The sequence below is a fragment of the Sander vitreus genome, chromosome 8 (assembly GCF_031162955.1).
Source record: "Sander vitreus isolate 19-12246 chromosome 8, sanVit1, whole genome shotgun sequence".
Taxonomy (NCBI): Eukaryota; Metazoa; Chordata; class Actinopteri; order Perciformes; family Percidae; genus Sander; species Sander vitreus.
In genome coordinates, this window is record NC_135862.1 from 29,980,290 (window position 1) to 29,999,129 (window position 18,840).

General features: G+C 40.7%; 1 protein-coding gene across 1 annotated transcript in view; it reads right to left on the reverse strand.

Annotated features, from left to right (window-relative positions):
- The window catches only part of hydin (HYDIN axonemal central pair apparatus protein), a 106,920-nt gene that overhangs the window by 25,083 nt on the left and 62,997 nt on the right, over positions 1–18,840 (reverse strand). Inside the window, 17 exon segments of the mRNA XM_078258062.1 lie at positions 98–321; positions 685–889; positions 2,609–2,714; positions 3,803–3,958; positions 4,232–4,314; positions 4,484–4,652; positions 4,816–4,909; positions 5,106–5,199; positions 9,242–9,440; positions 9,692–9,864; positions 10,022–10,181; positions 10,652–10,771; positions 11,759–11,941; positions 12,095–12,336; positions 13,876–14,082; positions 14,196–14,417; positions 16,967–17,128. Of these exon segments, the coding sequence (XP_078114188.1) occupies positions 98–321; positions 685–889; positions 2,609–2,714; positions 3,803–3,958; positions 4,232–4,314; positions 4,484–4,652; positions 4,816–4,909; positions 5,106–5,199; positions 9,242–9,440; positions 9,692–9,864; positions 10,022–10,181; positions 10,652–10,771; positions 11,759–11,941; positions 12,095–12,336; positions 13,876–14,082; positions 14,196–14,417; positions 16,967–17,128 (2,799 nt within the window).

Below are 18,840 nucleotides of genomic sequence, written 5' to 3' on the forward strand. Positions count from 1 at the left end.
TGTAAGGAAATACAGTATATGTTTTGACATGCTAACAACCATCTGCCACAATCAGTTATACTCCTGTACGCATTTATACATGCCTTACCTTAGTGGCAAAAGATTTGATGGCCAAGCTGAGCACACAGGGCACCTTGTTGTTGTTGGAGAGTTTGAAGCGCGCCTGGGCAGTTCGCCTGACCAGGACTTTGTTGAAAATAAACTTGTTCTCATCCCGGACGTAAATGCCTTCAGCATTGCAAAACTGCTCAGAGGACAGCTGACTACTGTTTTGGCACAGATGGTGTTCCTCAAAGACAGAAGCCATGTCTAACAATATACCTGGGAAACAAAACAAAAAGACAAAAAAGACAGAAGAGACTCAGATACAGTATTACCCGTAGTCAAAGGAAAAGTGATTAACACTTTTGGCCTTGATGTACTGTTGACCCTCTAAATGTTTACAATGTCAATCCTTTTGCGATTCTTAAGGTGAAACCTTCTGATGAAAGATAAGATAACCTAGATTACATGAGTTTTTAGATTCTGAAATAGAAACAGCAGTAAGCACTGTTTTACTTCTGAATGGTAATAGCTTGTGCCCATCTTAGTGATCTCAGGATAATTGAGCCATTTGGAAGCAAGTGGAAACTTTCCTCAAGTTTATTATTCAAAGTAAACAAAATAGCATTGGACAGCTCTCACCTGGCTTACAGACTTCAGCCATCAGCCTGTACGGTATGCCATCAGGCTGGTCTGAGGGGTCACGGTCACTGATGTCAATGAGCAAACCCTGGTTCCAGTTGCCCAGCTGTTCAGCGACACAGTCCACCGTCACCACCTGCTGAGACCCTGGCTGCAAGCACCCTGTGCAGGGAGACACTGAGAACAGCCCCATGGTGAGGCGATTCTGGAGAGAAACATGGGAAGGTTGGAGAGGTACAGATGGGAATACTGGGGAAAACTACTTTCTACAGTTACTGAAGTGCCTTCCTGATGTGAGCGGCTTTTAAACTAATCACCATCTCACAGAACTTCATCTAAATGCATTATCATTTTGTGGGGCTTTGTTTTGGAGTTCCTCTCGGAGAAAACACAAATATCAACAAAACCATTGGGGGAAAAAAATATTAAAAATTAAAAATCATATTTCTTTTCAATAATGTACCCCCTTTGAATTGTGTTTTTAAGCCAAGTACCCCCTGACCAGCGCAAAACATTTTTACATCTATATAAAGAGGAACAATACAGTGTCAGCAGTGATAGAGTTACTAAATAACAACCTTGTAACTGAAAAACATTTAAATGCTACATTTCAAATGTTCAGAGTCCATCACCTAATTCATTCATTATTATAGTATAACTATTTTAGGAATTATGCATGACATATGTTTGAATGAGCATTTTGCAAAAAGATCACATACCCCCTGCAGTACTCCAAAGTACCCCCAGGGGTACGCGTACCCCCATTTGAGAGACACTGCTCTAGGACATGGCCTTGGCGGAGGTCTACACTCTCAGATTGACCTTCTAGTTTATTTATCATTTTAGAATGTATCATAAAACTTTTCAGAGCAGACATTTTGATTTGTCATGTCAGGAAAAGCCCAGGAGGAACTTAACTAAATATAAATAAAAATAACTGCTTAGTTCCTGCAATCAACAATTAGCTACATCTGTGTTTGACAAGTTACAATACTGCTGCGAAAAACATCTGTTCTACGTTAGTAAATGTGTAAAAATCAGAAAAGCTAACATTAAGTTTGATCAATTAATACAAAACATTATTAACACTGTTTTTTAACTGATGATGGTTTTGTTATGTTTGTTTGACTCATTTTAAAATGCACGACTAGGCTAGATAGGACTAGAGACAAGTGAAAAAGATATGCTTTTTTGTCATTTGGATGAATTGACCATTTATGACCTACAATCTCTCTTGCTGTGCTATGCATGCATTGTATTTAACACAATGACACCAATCCCCAAAATGTAAAAGAACACATAGCTAACAACAAGCATGTCATGCCTTTCAATGATTATCTCTACGGGAAAATGGTAAGGGATTTTCTAGTCTTGCATTGCTAGACCTTCCTGCACAGCACCGCGGAGGAGGGTCTGGCTAGTCCACACAGCATTCTGGGATTGGAGAAAAACGTGCTCTGGTTTATGGGCATTTCTTTAAACCAATCACAATCGTCCTCGGCGGTGCTAAGCGCCGAGAGGAGCCGTGGTCACGCGGGAAGGAACTTATTTTGGTGGAACAACGTTCAAAAGTTGTTTTAGTCGTTCAATAGAAAACTCAGATTCAACAGATCTAGCTAGCTGTCTGGATTTACCCTGCAGAGATCTGAGGAGCAGTTAACCATAGTCCTCAGAAATCCACCGGAGTTTAGAATTCCAACATGAAGGAAGTGGAAGGTAACAGCCGAAAAGAAGGACATACGGCGGAATTTCCGGTGTCAGCGGAGCAATCCCTGAAGTGGAAGGTCGTAGATATAGACTAGGGCTTTTCTAATGAGTTCTCCTACATTCTTAGAAAACATGGAGAGGATTGTCCAAACAATACAAAACCTGCACAAATGAATAGGCACCGTCATTGCTGTCATCTGCACTAGCAGTCTCTCACCTGTGTATTATTCATGTCTTTCAATAAGGACTCGCGTCTCGCTTTGCTACTGGCACCTGTGGGTCTCTCTGAATGGTTCTCTTGAAGAATCTTACTCCCTTGACCCCTGAGACCAGTACAAAGGGACACAAACAACAATTCATTTTGAACCTCTTTGATATTAGAGACGGACTATGACAGTTTTAAGACCTTCACCTCCTCATCATTTCAGGCAGCAATGTCCACCTCTGACAGTTTACAAGTGGACAATAAGTTGTGTTACCATTTACCAAAGATTTGTACCTTTCCAGAGACAAAGCTGATCAGATAAGTAAATGTTGGAATCCATTCTTCAGGTCCACAACGCATGTTAACATTTTTAATGCAATACATTGTACATTTTATCACGTGTTAGCACTACAACCTAACCTTGAAACATAATTGCTGAGAGCAAAACCTAATACATTTTTTAGTTCTTCAGTGTAATTTATGCACACAATGTTATTTTTATTATTTTTTTAATACTGTATGTAATGAGCAATTTAAAGGAGAGTACCAGTTTTCTTATCTTTAAAACGATATTGGACCCAGTGAGAGCCCACACAAGCCGCATTATGTTTTATTACCCCTTTCTTTTCAGTAAGGTACTGCAAGTCGTTTGTGCCTTCCGATACTGTTTACTGTAAAGCCAACACCATCACACTAGTGGCTCTAGTCTTGCTCACAACTTAATAGGAATTACATATAAAGAAGTGATATACATTGGCAATTTTAGACTATATTGTTTCCGAATTGTATTGTTGCTTTCACATCACAGGACTTCATCATAAAGGCCGCACATTCCCTTTAGTCAAGGCAATAAAACATTTGCAGGGATGGAAACACAAGGATGCTCCAATAGAACTTCATTTGTAAGGTGTATTACATTTTACAGCAATATGGGATTTGTCACATATGACAGCAAAAATGGTTCACTACACTATCGCATCACCAAGCAAAAAACAACTGCCTTGAGCTGCTAGTTTTAAATCTCTTGTTTAACTTTGACATTTGAGTCGCCATTTTAAAGCATGTTTTTTTTAATGACTGTTCCATTTCAACCTAGGTTTTGGAAAAGTGTTAGCCCTTGTGTCTGTGTGTGTATATGTGTGTGTGTGTGTGTGTGTGTGTGTGTGTGTGTGTGTGTGTGTGTGTGTGTGTGTTCTGTTCTCCTACCCTGACTTTCCTGGTGGCACAGGGTCAGTGATCATACGGCAAATAATAAAACGGTTGTCAAAGACTCCATTGTTCTCTATAGTGAAGCTCTGGCTTTTCTTGGAGCCGTAGACCAGTGGTCCGAAGTCGATGTCACATGCAGGTGTGATTTTGTACCTAAAGGACCACACAGCAATTCACAATTTGGGTTTTTTGCCGACACTCAGAACAGCCTCCTTACAAATACACTCTGAAAAAATTCTGTAAGGCAAAATATATACTGACTATAATGTTAAATGGTACAAACACAAAGAAAGATAATCAACAGAATCTAAAAATAAAGTTTAGTGAGGGGTATAACACAATCTAAATCGGAATTAATTATAATAATACTTCTTAATTACTGATAAAACAATTACACAAAAGAGACAAAATGAACCAAGCCTTAACCTGGAGAAGACAGCCTTGACTGAAACCTTGATGGCTAGGATGGCTATGGGTTCTCCTCCATTCCTAATGTTGGGTTCAATCACCTGCAGAAGGAGAAAAACAAAATCTTAACTGGAGTGCATTCTAAACTGTTTCCTTTAGCCAGAGACAGGCAAAGCTAAGGTTACAAAATCCTTTTCCATCCCACTATGACTTTAATATATATTTGAACCTCCCCCTCTGTAATAATTAAGAGCATTGTATGGCTCTGACCTGGCAAGGAAGGACAGGTTGCTCTCTAATTAGGACTTCTGTATTTGGTCTGCAGAGGATTTGAACTGTTGTGAGTTTATCGTGGGGCAATAAAGTACCACTCTGGGGGGACACCGTGAAAATGGATTCTAGGTTTGGCTGGGTTGGGTCGGTCCGCTGACATATAAACCTTGTGAAAAGAAAAAAATGCAAGTAAACAACTTTATTAGTTTCATGGTGAGTCAAAATTTACTTACAGTGACGTACAAAGTACAACTCAAACTGATACTATTATTATATATTGATAATATTATGGTGCACTCTTTAGTCAAAAAGTAGCAATTCCAACTTACTTGTAAGCTATTTCATATTTCCCTTGGTTTTTCAGCCTTAAAGACAGTTTGGCCTCTTCAAAGACTTTAATGGTTCCAAAGTCCAGACAGCCATCTGCCACAGAAACAAGCGTATCGTATATCATTTCAATTATTTTGACATCAGGGCGTTGACTCACTCACTCTTCTGGATTAAAATCTCAGTCTGGACTACATGTGCTTTAATAGAATTAAACGCCTTGCAAATTAGAAGAGGCGCAAATCTAATTTGACCTTTACATGAAATGATTGTAAGCTCTACCAGTTTGTACCTGGTGTGATGTCCAGAGCTATGTCATAGGCTTCAGCTGTGACCTGTATGTTTTCTGTGTGTATGATGCCTAGAATCTTCTCCAAATCGGATACCTGAAACAAAACACACAGCACATACTGTAAACATACAAACACCTACTGTAGCGGGAACTACTACAGAGGCGGTTTTAAGTACTTTGTCAGATACGATGTAGAGTAAAAAACACAGTATGCCAATGCCAGTGGGTTGACTTAATTAGCTCCTTTACATAAACTTATTAAACTTAAAGTGCCACTGGTGGTACGCGGATAGAATCTCTGATATAAAAATTTTTTTTAATTAAAAATTAATTAATTTATAAACATAATACTATAGGAATATTTGTACTACAACATTACCAATAATAATACTTAAATTATGATCAGTAATTTTAAATAAGTTGGTTTAAGTGTAATATTTTTGTTTTGATATCAGCTTGCTACATTGTTACGTTCATGTACGGAATGCGCATACATCAATAATTAGTTACGAGATGTGTAGCAGAGGTAAAATAAATGGTTCAAAAAACACTGCAATCTTGGCTCCTAACAGGAACTATTAGAGAAGTGTAGATGAGGAGGAAAATATTTTGAGCAGCCCTGTCGAAACTATAGTGCCAGTCGCTACTTAAGCAGCGGTGGTGAAGTCTCCACAGCACCTGCTAGCAGCAAATGATGCAAAACAGTAAGGAGAAATGACCTGAGTTACCTCAGATTTGGCTTCTGTTGGAGCAGGACGGAGGAAGTGCAGCGTGGTTGTGGCTGTCGACAATAAATAAATAAAACATGCCTCCTGCGTGAACTGTCCTTAACTGAATAGGGCAGGCCTATGCTGCTCTATTTGATTTTGACGTGGGCCATAATGGTGGTACTTCAAAGCCTAATATTTTGTGGTACATGGTGTGAAAAGTTTGAGACACTGCTGCAGTCAATCCCCTTTTTTTGCAGTGATGTCTTTGCTGCTGCTGAATATACAGTATTTTACAACTGTAATCTATTGTTGACCTCATAGCGCCCTATAAATGCCAATTAATGCCTGTTTTTCTGCCCCCCAGTCAGCTGACTACGTAGGCCTAATGTTAGGGTTACCCACACATCCAAACCATGACTATAACAATAACGATGTGAGCATCAACACTCATGAACGATTGATTAATGGCTGCAAGCACATCGGCTAAATAATACACTAATACAGGAATGTCACTAGTAATATCTGTGTTTTCCCCAGTATATTGCAAGCCTGGTGGCCCACTGGGCCTAAATTGCCCCCCACCAGGCCTAAGCCACTGGGAATTATTTTTTTTAAATGTATTTTAAGACTTTTTTTAATACTACAGTTTAGTCATATTTTCAAATCCCCAGTTAGCTTTAGCACTGACTTAACGTAGGATAATGTATGGAATCTGTCTCCTAGCTTTATCAAATTCGCAATTTCAGTCCACGATTCTGTGATCACAAAAGCTATTTGGCTCTACATTAATGCTGTCATCAGTCTGTGACTGGCCCCAGCCGAAAAAAAATGACACTTGCCACCGGGCTCAACAACATTTCTGGGGGAAACCCTGAATATCCTACATATTCATGAACTCGGGTACAGTTTATGAACTGTATAAACCTAAAAATAAGGTTATTGTCTACTGGCGGGCCACAGTCACACAGTGACCCCCATAGCTCCACAGGGCGACCAGGCGTTGTGTCATCACCGACAGTATGATAATAACATCCAAAACGTTCACTCTAAGTGGTTTCCGTGACATGAGGCATACTTTCAGAATATTAATGTTTAAAAATACAAAAACTGCCACAGAGCTATTTATAGAGCCGTAACCCTACCTAGTGGAAAAGTCCCGCCACGCCACTGATCCTCAGGTGTGGAACAAATACACTTTTCACATACACTATTCCTGAGTGCTACTGTTCAGACATTTAATAACAATTTTATAAAAATAAAAAGTATAATAATATAATAATAAATGTAATTTCTCTGCAATGTCATCTGCCACGTGGATTTTGATTGGCTGTCAGTGTTGTCAGTGTTTCTATCGTTCATCAAATCGCTCGTGAAGGGGTCCCAATTGTTCATTACACACTGGTCTCTCTCTCTTTCTCTCTCTGTTGACTGGATATGCAGTGTTTTTCTGTGTGTTTTGGAGGTTGATGAGTTTTTCACTCTGCGTCGATTTTGTATTTGCCCCACGTTTCTCATAATGGAAGTGCTTTGGGCCATTGTAGCATGTTTGCCCTGGTCAGCCACTGTATTCACCAGATGAGAGCGATGCTGGTGTTGTTTTCATCTTGTGAGTCTGTGTGTGTGAGTCAAGGTTATAATCGTTAACGAAAACGAACAAAATAACGAAAACTAGATGGGGGAAAAAACAACTGCAATAAAAATAAAAACGAGGCATTTCAAAAAAACGATAACTAAACTAAAACTGTAATGTCTGTTTGCAAAACTAACTAAAATAAAATAATCGAGTAAATGTTCTTAGTTTTTGTCTTTGTCGATGTCTTTCATAGAGCAATTAACGTTATATCTTTCCGACCATGACATTTCCCGTAGACATGCGTAGTTTCCGACTGGGAACCCAGAAATCCCGACATTCCACGTCAAATTGAACACAACATAGTCCATGCCCCTCGCCTCGTCGCCTGGCATCATAGCGGTACCGAAAGTCGGATGAAAGCGGCACCTATTTGATTCTGACTGTGTCAGATAAAAGCAATTTCCTTTAAGTGGAAGGTGGTAAAATATGTGGACAATTTATTACAGGGAAAAATCCCACGAATTTGAAAGTACATTTGAGAAGCGCACACAAGCTAGGAGGCTAACCTAGCTTACCTTAACAAGGTAAAGGAGAACGCAAAGCCCCCTTTCCCCGAAACAGAAGCTAACCCCGGTAACGTTACGGGCATGGATGTATGGATACAGGGCCAGGCAGCATGACAGAGACAACAGCAGGACAGAGAACACTACAGGAAGGCTTTCACCGGCGACCTGACAGCTGCTGGTTAGTAAATACGCAGGAACACCAAAAGCGGGAGGAAGCGTGGGTTAATATGTGGATTGATACTGGGATGTCGACACAACTGTGTGACTCGATTGACTTCAAAAAGTTCACCACTTTACTTGAACCAAAGTTGAAAACACCTGTTCATGTCTTCTTTAGTCTGTTGGTTATTTAGGTTTTTTTTCCTGGAACACGTCACTTACACATTCTGCACTTACTGCGGCGTCTTGCGTAGACTGTTTACATATTTATGACCATATGTAGGCTATATTTTATGTACTGGTGTTATTGTTGAATACATTGTGAATACATATTTCTAAAATTGTATGACGTTTTTGTTGAGTTATTATTACACAATACTTTTTCTGACCTTTTTGAATATTGCCCCCAACAAATAACCCATATTACAAAAAAAGACTAAAACTAATAAAAACTAAACTAAAACTAAGCATTTTGAAAAAATAAAAACTAAACTAGCAAACCCGCTTTAAAAACTAATTAAAACTAAACTGAATTTGAAAACAAAAAGTCAAAACGAAATAAAAATAAAAACTAATGAAAAATGCAAAACTATAACAACCTTGGTGTGAGTCTGTGTCATCATAGCAAAATGTGGTCCTGGAGACATCCATTGTAGTGGGAATTTCCCACAGAGTCAGTTTTGAGTGCTTGGCCAGGTGGTGATATGTTAATATGTCTGTGGTCACATTTTGTCAATGGGATAGCATCGCAACTGTGCAAGATAAAGTCCTGAAACTTTACAGGTGTGTAGTTGACATCAAAATGATGACCGAGATCATAAATGGGTGTGGGCAACGGAAGTAGGAGCACACACACACACACACACACACACACACACACACACACACACACACACACACACACACACACACACACACACACACACACACACACTTAACCCAACTGGCTCGATATTGCCTCGCAGCTGGTGTGATCCCTTCTTTGTTATGGCTCATGAACGAGCTGGGCATAACACATCACAAAACCAAGATGGTTTCTAGTTGCATCAACATTGGAATAGCGCTTCCATAATGCACACTGAGCTTAGTTCAAGTTCATACTAGTGTACTTCTATAGTTTTACTCCACCTCCAGACGTAAGATCTTCTTAATGTTGAGCGGCCTCCTGGACCTGAAGTGCAAGCTCAGGGGAAAAGAGGAGTTTGGTGAGATAATGCCCTCATCCTGTAGCAAACTGAACTCATCACCCAACTCCTCCACACCCTGCAGCCTCCAAGATACCGGCAGAGCTGTCCTATTATGCAGTGTCACACTACGACTCTCCTGCCTAAAAAGAAGGATGGAAGAAAATAGATTGACCGGGAACAGGACAGAGGGATAGACAGTTTAGTTTATACAAGAATTAGAAGATAATTGCTGGTATCGCTGTAATTAATGTATAGTATTTTGACGTTATCATGCTGCTTCTCTCTTTGGAAAGGGTTCACTGTGTTTTGTGGAAATCACTTGTCAAGCAATTGTGGAAACATACTCTTTGTCTTTCCTGAATTAGTATATTATACATATATAGTTTGGTACCTGTGCAGCAAAGTCCTGTCAAAGTGCAAATGCTTGCTTTCCAGCTCCAGCTCTGGCCGAACGCCCCAGCAGGAGACGTTGATGATGACAAGCTCGGGATTGTCCCTGATTGAGCACACAATGCTGTCCTTCATCTGTCCCAGTTTGGTTGGGTAGGCCCACACTGCCAACTCCTGGCAGCAGGACGGAAGAATATTAACATGTACAAATACTATTATATTATAATAGGTATCTGTATTACTTTAATGGAACACCAACATATTCTCAATCCGTGCTACTTTTATCTAGCATTATCAATTATCTGAATGAAAGGTAAGACCTGTACGGTACCTGTTTCTGGTCAGGTTTGAGAGTCATGGTTGGGGGTTCCAGCAGATATGTGGTGGCTTGGCTATCATGCTGGAAACTGAACTGGACCTCAGCCTCCAGTTCAGAATTGTTATGAATCACTAGTCTCTCCATGTTCTCGGGGTACCTATTTTCCTTGTATCTACACAAACACAGAAACACACGTGAATGAGGACTGGGCAATACATTCATATTATATCAATAACGATATATGAGACTAGATATGGTCTTAGATTTTGAATATCGTAATATTGTAATATGGCACAAGTGTATTCTTTTTTTCTGGTTTTAAAGGCTGCATTACAGTAAAGTGATGTAATTTATTGAACTTACCAGACTGTTCTCGCATTTATATTATTTGCCTTTACCCACTTAGTCATCATATCCACATTATTGGTAAATATTTATCTAAAATCTCATTGTGTAAATATTTTGTGAAAGCACCAATTGTCAACCTTACAATATAGTCAAAATCTCGACATCAATGTATTTAGAATATTGTGATATTTGATTTTCTCCATATCGCCCAGCCCCTATGTGAATCTGTAAATATAAAGGCAAAGACTGATACAAACATACTAAGCCATCCACAGCAATCCCTCTGCCTCTCACCTGTCTCTGGTCTTGCCACAGAGTAATGGTCCAAACTCAAAGTACTCAGGTTTGATCATGTAAACCTTATGAAGCCCTTCTTCCATTTGTGGTACCTTCTTACTGTGGGCAAAAATAGTCCTGGGGAAAGCATATATGGTAACTTTAGGTCCAATCGAAATCACATTTAGTCATCCATTCTTGCAGTCAAAAATTATGTCAATGTGTTTTTAAATGTTTTTTTTTGTTTTTTTGTTGTTTTTTTATTATTAATATTTTTCTATTTTTAAAAGGAAGAAAAAGAGGACAATGAGATAGTAATGGAGAGAGGTAAATGGAATGCAGCATTATTAAGAACTGGCGAGCTTCTTGGAACTAGTCTATGTGAAAAACGGTGCTGTTTGGTAGGGGGGCATGAACAAATCCAGTCAGCGTTAAGAAAAAAATCCAAATGTGCTCGTCTTTAGAAAAAAGGTAAAATGTCTTTATTACATCTGGCACATTCTTACTAGAATAAGATAATTAAAATAAAAAACTCACTTCAACGCGTTTTGGCGTCCAGCCTTCTTCAGGAAGTACGTAGCAGTCGTCGCCAGTAACTTCCTGAAGAAAGCTAGACGCTGAAATGCATTGAAGTGATGTTTTTTTATATTATTTTAGTCAGAATGTGCCAAATGTAAAGGCATTTTACCAGTGCCTTGGATTTTTGTCTTAATGCTCATTTAATTATTGTATACTGTCCAAGACAGTAGCAATCTAAGACACATCGATGTATTGACCATTTCTTATTAATTATGTAAACCCTGGACTCTGAGTGACTCATGCATGCCACTGGATATGTGTAAAGTTCAAAGCATCTCTGTTCTCTGTACTATTCAGACTTCAGGGACAACTTGTCTCTGTGATATGATGAAACGCTTGACCCTAAAGCTGGATAAATAACTCTCACAGCTATTTTCACTCATATGAGTAAAAGACACCTACATAAAGACAAGTGTTGCCTAAAAGTCTTCTTTTTCTTATATTGTTATCTGGGATAACCCCTCTTTTCCTCTGCCATCCCCCCTTTTTTTTTTTTTTTTTACCATTTATATAACCGCATTACGTTATTAAACAATGCTGACTGACATGTAGTCTTTGCAGATGGAGGGATAGGTGCAAATTCCTTTGCAGAAGAGCTGGTAGTGTCTCCGGGTCCCCAGTAGCTCAAAGTTGAAGGTCTGTTCAAACTTCCCTGGGGAGGCTGAGTAGAACCCAATCTTCAGAATCACCTCACCATTGGCTGGTACAATCCAGCGAAATGTTGTCAGGCTACACACACACATACACACACACACACACACACACACACACACACACACACACACACACACACACACACACACACACACAGATTTAGTAAAAACAACAACGACAAACCACAATGAGTCCTTATAGTGTGTCTGTGTGTGTGTTGTTCCTTGCCTCTGGTTGCGTTTCAGCTCTGAGTTTCCTTGATCTCGGTCTGGTTCAGGGCGGCCAGATGTGGAGGAGACACGTAGAGGAGGGGAGGAAGGCCGGTCAGAAACCTTTGCTTTTGTCTTGTCTGAAGTTTGTCTCTTGCTCTTCTGACTCTCTCTGCCCTTTTTCTCCTTGTCCTTTGTTACTGCGCTCTCCCTAACGCTCTCCTTGGCGGTGCTTTTGGAAAGTGTTGCTGCTGCCTCGTCCTGTAGTGTGTGCACACAAACACCGTTCTGAACCTTTAATGACGACAGCTTGTACATCAGTTTGTACTTTTGATTTATTGATTGGCATCAGAAACGTGCGTGACCATGATAGAGGTGAGTGGTAGCTCGTATTTCACAGCAGGTGAATTCTTAGCACTAATTACTTTTCAAATTAAGATCACATTTCCTGTAAATCTTGCTGTGTCTTGCTATACAAAAAAGTGTGGCTTCTTCAACAAGATTAAAAAAAGACTATGTTGTGCACGTCCATGTAGTTGCTGGTGTAGGACAAAAAAGTGAATGTTCAAAGAAGGTGAAGTCCGCGCAACAGCTTAATGGTCTGGAAAAGTACTTTAATAGGCCAAATAAGGCACAAAACGTTTCGGCCCACAATTTGGCCTTCCTCTGGTGTATTTGATTACAGTGACCCATGACCCTTATCTGTTTTCATCACATGATCAGAGGTCATGTGATATGTGAAAAATAAACATACATTGAAATATTATTTGAACATAGACGTACTAATACTATTCAGATTGGGCAATTAAGATGACAAAATAATGACCTCACTGTTTCACTTTACAATCGTGTGCCTTATTTGCACTATTTAAGTATTATTCCGGAGCATTAAGCTGTTGTGCGGACTTCACCTCCTTTGAACATTATTAGACAAGATTGCCACTTCCACATTGGTAATTTTGCACTTGTGTGTTTTAGGGCGTTTTTACACCTACCTCATTTGGTCCGGACTTTCGGACTTTTCAGTTTGATCCTAACCAAAATTACAGGTGTGAAACCTCCCCCGGACCACGGTCCGGATCAAAAGACCAAATTTTGGTTCGATAAAAAGAGGTGGTCTCAGTCCGGACCAAACTGAACCATGGTCCGGTTCGTTTATAGTGTGAAAGCATTTTTTGGATGGTTCGGACTTTCGGACCAAATACAACAAGCTCTGGCAGGCTCTCCTTGTGTTACAAGACCGGGGAAGCTCCTTTAAGGAATAGCTTAGTGCTTAGTGTGTAGGCTACATGAGAGAGTGACGGTGAATGCGCTCAGAGCAGACAGCTGTCGGCTATCAGAGCAGAGAATACATCAGCAGTTTATTTGTTAAGTGGTAGTAAATGTATAGTGTAGGTTTCCGTTTTGTCTCTGAATAAATGCTCCAGAAAGAAAGTTCCCGTGTCTTGCTTCTCAACATCACAACAAAACAAAAAGAGCTGCGGCAGTAGGGGAGAGCAGCAGTCAGCTGAAAAAACTCCGACACAGAGAGAGGATACGAGAGGACGGGGAAGCCCGTCTACAAACCAATCAATTATAAGTATCTGGAGATGCAGCTTACGTATGTGATGACGGCAGGACGTAGTTTTGTCACGTATAGATCTTTAGTGCGCTTGCATAACTGCAGTGTGAAACCAAAACTTACCGGATCAAATGTATACAATGTAACAAAAACATGAACCTTGGTCCGGACCTTGGTTCGGACTTTCAGGTGTGAAAACGCCCTTAGTGTATTTTATTGTGGTGGGAAATTACCATTACCTTTGCAACTGATGCTTGCACATCTTTCCGTGCATATTTCTTCTTCGTACCCTGTTCACTCAGCAATGAGGGGACCAGGAAGGTGAAACAGTTACAGGGGAGTTGACTGTTAGATTGCTCCCTGTTTTTGGGAAAAGGAACCACAGAGAAGCTGATGGGAGGAGGAATGGGTGGAGCGCTGGGTCCCAACCCCAAATCTTCCAACACCTAACAAGACCAAAGGAAGCAAACAAATTATACAATGGTGATAAATTGGGAAAAACCAGGCTACATTTTGGGAAGATATATACAGTAAACAGAAACAGAAGAATTCGCCAAACCTCGACCAGTGGAGGCAGGGTGCTGCCTTTGAGCAGCTCTGTGGCACTTGGATAGTCTTTCCCTGTTACATTCAGCACAATGTGAGGGATGAAGTCCTGTGGATTGTTCTGTGGAGACACCTTGCCTCCACCCTTGTCGGACTCAGCTGGTGCTGCAATCTGGCTGGGCATGGGAGACATGATCTTGCTGTTGGATTTCTTGGTCTTCCTGCCAACGGGGGACTGTGCAGACGGGATAATGATATATTAAGTTGTTGTTGCGTTCCAAATGTTAGCTGTAGTAATACTGAGGCGTTCTTTGTCTGTGTTAGTCTTTCATGCAAGTGTAATGAGGGCAGCTTAATACTAAAGGTTTTCAAATTTCTTCTTGCTCAGTACAATTAGCAAGTATGGTGTTAGACGGTACATGTGCACATTAGGAAAGGTATACCTTTTACACATTTAAACTTCACTCTGGGTATACATGCAACAATACCACTAAAATAGCTTAGTATAACTGAAAGCATGCGTTACCCCAAAATGTATAGTAAGAATACTCAGTTCATGACTTTAACCCTCTGGGGTATGAGCCAATTTTTTTCTCCAATATCTGGGTCGCCTGGTTTCCTTGATTAATAACCTCATCCTTGTAAGGCGTCCGGTATACCCGCCACAGCTGACCTATGCGCGCGCCAATGTGACGTCATGGGAGAGCCGTAACTATTTATGCTTGCTCGTGGGGGTCGCGACACTTGTCGCAGTCTTCTCCTGAACAGAGGTGTCGCTAATGAGCAAAGGCTACCGACTTTGCTATTTCTACAGACTAGAAGAAGAAGAAAAAGTTAAACAATGGCAGAACTGGCAGCAGCATTGACGTCAATGTTTTGATTTGATGACCTACTTCGTCGGATCAAGCCTTCCATTCACCATAAAAGAACTCATCTTAACCCAGTAAGTTTACAAGAGAGACTTGCAGTCACTCTGAGATTCCTGGCATCCGGTTGCCCTCAAACTCGTCCATGCTTCCTGTTTCCGCTTTGTCGTGCGCCGCTGAAAAAACCTCTGTTCGCTGCCCTTGCCCTTGGCGTCGTGCAACGCTCAGAATTGCTGCCGAGTGCTGCGTTTAATGCTCATATTATTTCAACTCTGACCTCGTAGCCACTGATTTTTCAAGCTACAACTTAAACCAAAAGCAACGACGTCTACCTGGGCCACAGTTTGTCTCTGTGCTCTGCGCCCTACCTCGTAATTTATACTCTGATCATGTGTAACGTTAGGCAGTTTCACAGCGACAGTAAAACTGTATTTACCATGTATTTTACATTTCACATGCAGGCCGAACCGTGGGAGTGGTCTGTTACACCACACAGTACATCAGTACAATGTATATTCAGTGTACTGATCAGTAGAAAATGTATTTTAAAATAAAAAACATTACACTTCATAACGTTTTGTATTTATAACGTGTTGTAAAAAAGGTATCACTGTGCACCAACAGTAATAGCAGATACCTTATGTAAAGGCTCTGACACACCAACCCGACGGCCGACCTTCGGCAGAAAAGGCAGTCAGACGCCTCCCAGAGTTGGTCAAAAAAGTTCTGTGCGTGCACGAGACGTAATACGTCGCCGTTACAGCAGGCGGCACTAATCTGTATTGTCGCCCAAAAAATTAAACACCATGTAATGAGTAGGGTTTAAAGTTGTGAGTTCCGGCAGGCCTTTAGGTCAAAGATTGTCTGTGTCTGTCTCTACAGAAGTTTTCCCTTCAGACCACTTAAAGTATGTAAAACAGGCAGATGGTACAAAGGGGGGTACGTGAGTGATAGATAAAGTAATAGAAAATATGATACATCGGGCTGAGATGCACACAATGTTCTGTACACAATTATTTTTCAGACTAGAAGTATGGGAATGTCTTAGTAGCTACGCAGGAGACTGAGAATGTTTTAGTAGCTATGCAACGTCACACGAGGATAGCGAAGTGGAGTCAGATCAACAGACCAATGAGATGTGGACACATCTGATCTGCAACGCCAATGGGAGAGGACGACGCCCTGTGAGACTTGCAATATAAGCAGAGACATTTGAGACGATCAGCAGTACATTTGTAGGAGCTGGACAGCTAACTGCTTTATCGTGGTCTGTAGAGTTGTTGCATTTGTGCTCTGTAAATACTTTTATTATAACTTTTTGACTTTTTGGCTATTTTGTTGAAGGACCTTTCCTAATAGTGAGGATAAGCAAGAACCTAACAGTTACACAGAGCAGGCTCACGTAGTAGGAGCTGAAAAATAAATAAAAAGATTTGTGCCATAACGTGTAATCTTGTCATTTCTTTTTGATTTATAAAATTGCCATTGAAAAAAGTCATTTACCTTATCGTTTAGAAACCGGTACCGAGGTCACGGTATTGGTATCAGTATTGAATGTTTTTGAACGATACCCAGACCTATTGTCCCATGTCGGTTATTTTGTATTTTTAATCCTGTTAATACTTTTTCCCACTGTGGCTATTCATGTATTTCCCCCTTATAAACATGCTACCGCATGCAAAGTCATGTGACTCCGTCCCATCCAGTCTGCAGCATGGAAGCAACAAGGAGAACTCAAACCTAACTGAGCAACAGGAGCAGCAGCTTGTACATAAGAAAAATGCAGTGTTGCCTGCACTCTGTATCTAGGGACAAGGACTTTTCCATCTAAAAAAAAAAAAGAAACCTCCCCTTCAACATTGCTGTAATGTTACCAGTAATTATAGAGAAAACACAACTGAAAGTCAGCAAACCACACCTTCTCTGTTGTGGCCTCCTCTGACACGGCTGGGGTTACTTCAATGGGAAGCGGGACAAGCAACAAGCCCTGGGCTCGGTCCCAGTTTTGCAGGATGTGCTCCACCTGGTCCTGGCTCTGCTCATACACACTGAACTGAGACTGCAGCTCATCCACAATAGACTGCATATGGTGGATAGGAGAAACAGCAAGGGTATTACACATAGGCCATCAGCATAACAGTATCTATTGCATTTTTTGCATGGCAGAAGATCAGTGTTGGTGTAGCCTGGCATTGCCAGACTCATTTTCAAATGCAGAGCAAATGAAACATTAGCTCCCAGATTAGTCTGGTTTCCAGGCTAGGTCAGCTCAGTAGTGACACTAAATACTCATTTGATAATATGATGGAGTGCACTGCTGTGTGGTGTTGTCACTCTTTTACATAAGATAAGATGCTTTAGTGCCATTGCATGTTAAACCAAAGATTCTCTATAACTAAAGATAGCGCTTACACACGTTATTACATTATTATACATGAAATGGTACACATTTCCTGTCTCCTAAATGGGCGTGGACTCATTTCAAAGTGTAGTGAACGCTGTGTGGATGGAGGGAAAAGTTATTTTTGCATAATTTATTAATATTTTCCACAGCTAAAAGCCATATTTAGCATTACAAAAAAATTGTTTTGTTAGGGCGTTTGTAGTCTCGCTTTGCCAGACCTTCATCCACAACGCTGAGCTGCAGAGGAGGGTCTGGCTGGTCCACACAGAATTCCGGAATGGTAGAAAAACGTGCTCTGGTGTATTGGCATTTCTTTAAACCAATCACAATCGTCATGGGCGGTGCTAAGCGCAGCACGGAGCCCGGTGCCGCTGGAAAATAGCCTCGGGAAGGAACTTGTTTTGATGGAACGCGTACATTCAAAAGTTGTTTTAGTCGTGGAACAGAAAACTCAGATTGGACAGATAGTCTAGCTAGCTGTCTGAAGTTACCCTGCATAGATCTGAGGAGCAGTTAACCATAGTCCTCAGAAATCCACCGGAGTTTAAAATTCCAACACAAAAGAAGCGTTAGGTAACGGAAATCCGGTCGAAAAAAAGGACATATGGCGGAATTTCCAGCAGCAATGGGACAATCCCGGAAGTGGAAAGTCGTGGATGTAAACTAGGGCGTTTGCTAACGTTAGTTGACGTTAGCTTATCTGTGTTGCCAGATCTCGTTAGAGTTGTTCCTGAGACAGAAACAGGTCTTAAACAAAGTTGATTTGTCCATCGGAACTAAACTAACTAACTAAATGCCATTTCCAGGATAATTGCCTGACATCCGTCCCATGGCTCACACAGCGGATGCCCCTCACCTTCCGCTCTCTGTGTGCTGTTCTCAAAATCCCTTCGCTTTGGGAAACAACAACAAACTTAGAAGCTCTAAGTGAAAATGGAAAGTTTTAGGAAAATTTGGATCATGCCATAGGGCAGACCTGTTTGGTTCTTTCGGGGTATGATTGTAAAGATTTACAAAGAATATCTTTATGGCATTTACTCTCTAACTGATACGTTTTGGGACTGATTGGTTGGGATTGCTGTGGACGAAGTACACACAGCGATACACTGGTAAAAGCAAATTACGTTTAAACATGTATCCAGTGGCCGGGTTAGCTCAGTTGGTAGAGCAGGCGCACATATATATATATATATATATATATATATAGAGGATTACTCCTCGACGCAGGGGCCGCAGGTTTGACTCCAACCATCATTCCCCCCCCTCTCTCCCCATTCATGTCTTCATCTGTCATGTGGAAACAAAGGCCTAAAATGCCCAAAAAAATAATCTTAAAAAAACGGGTCCAGATAGCTTATGTTACTGCCTTGTGTGAACAGGTAACTTTG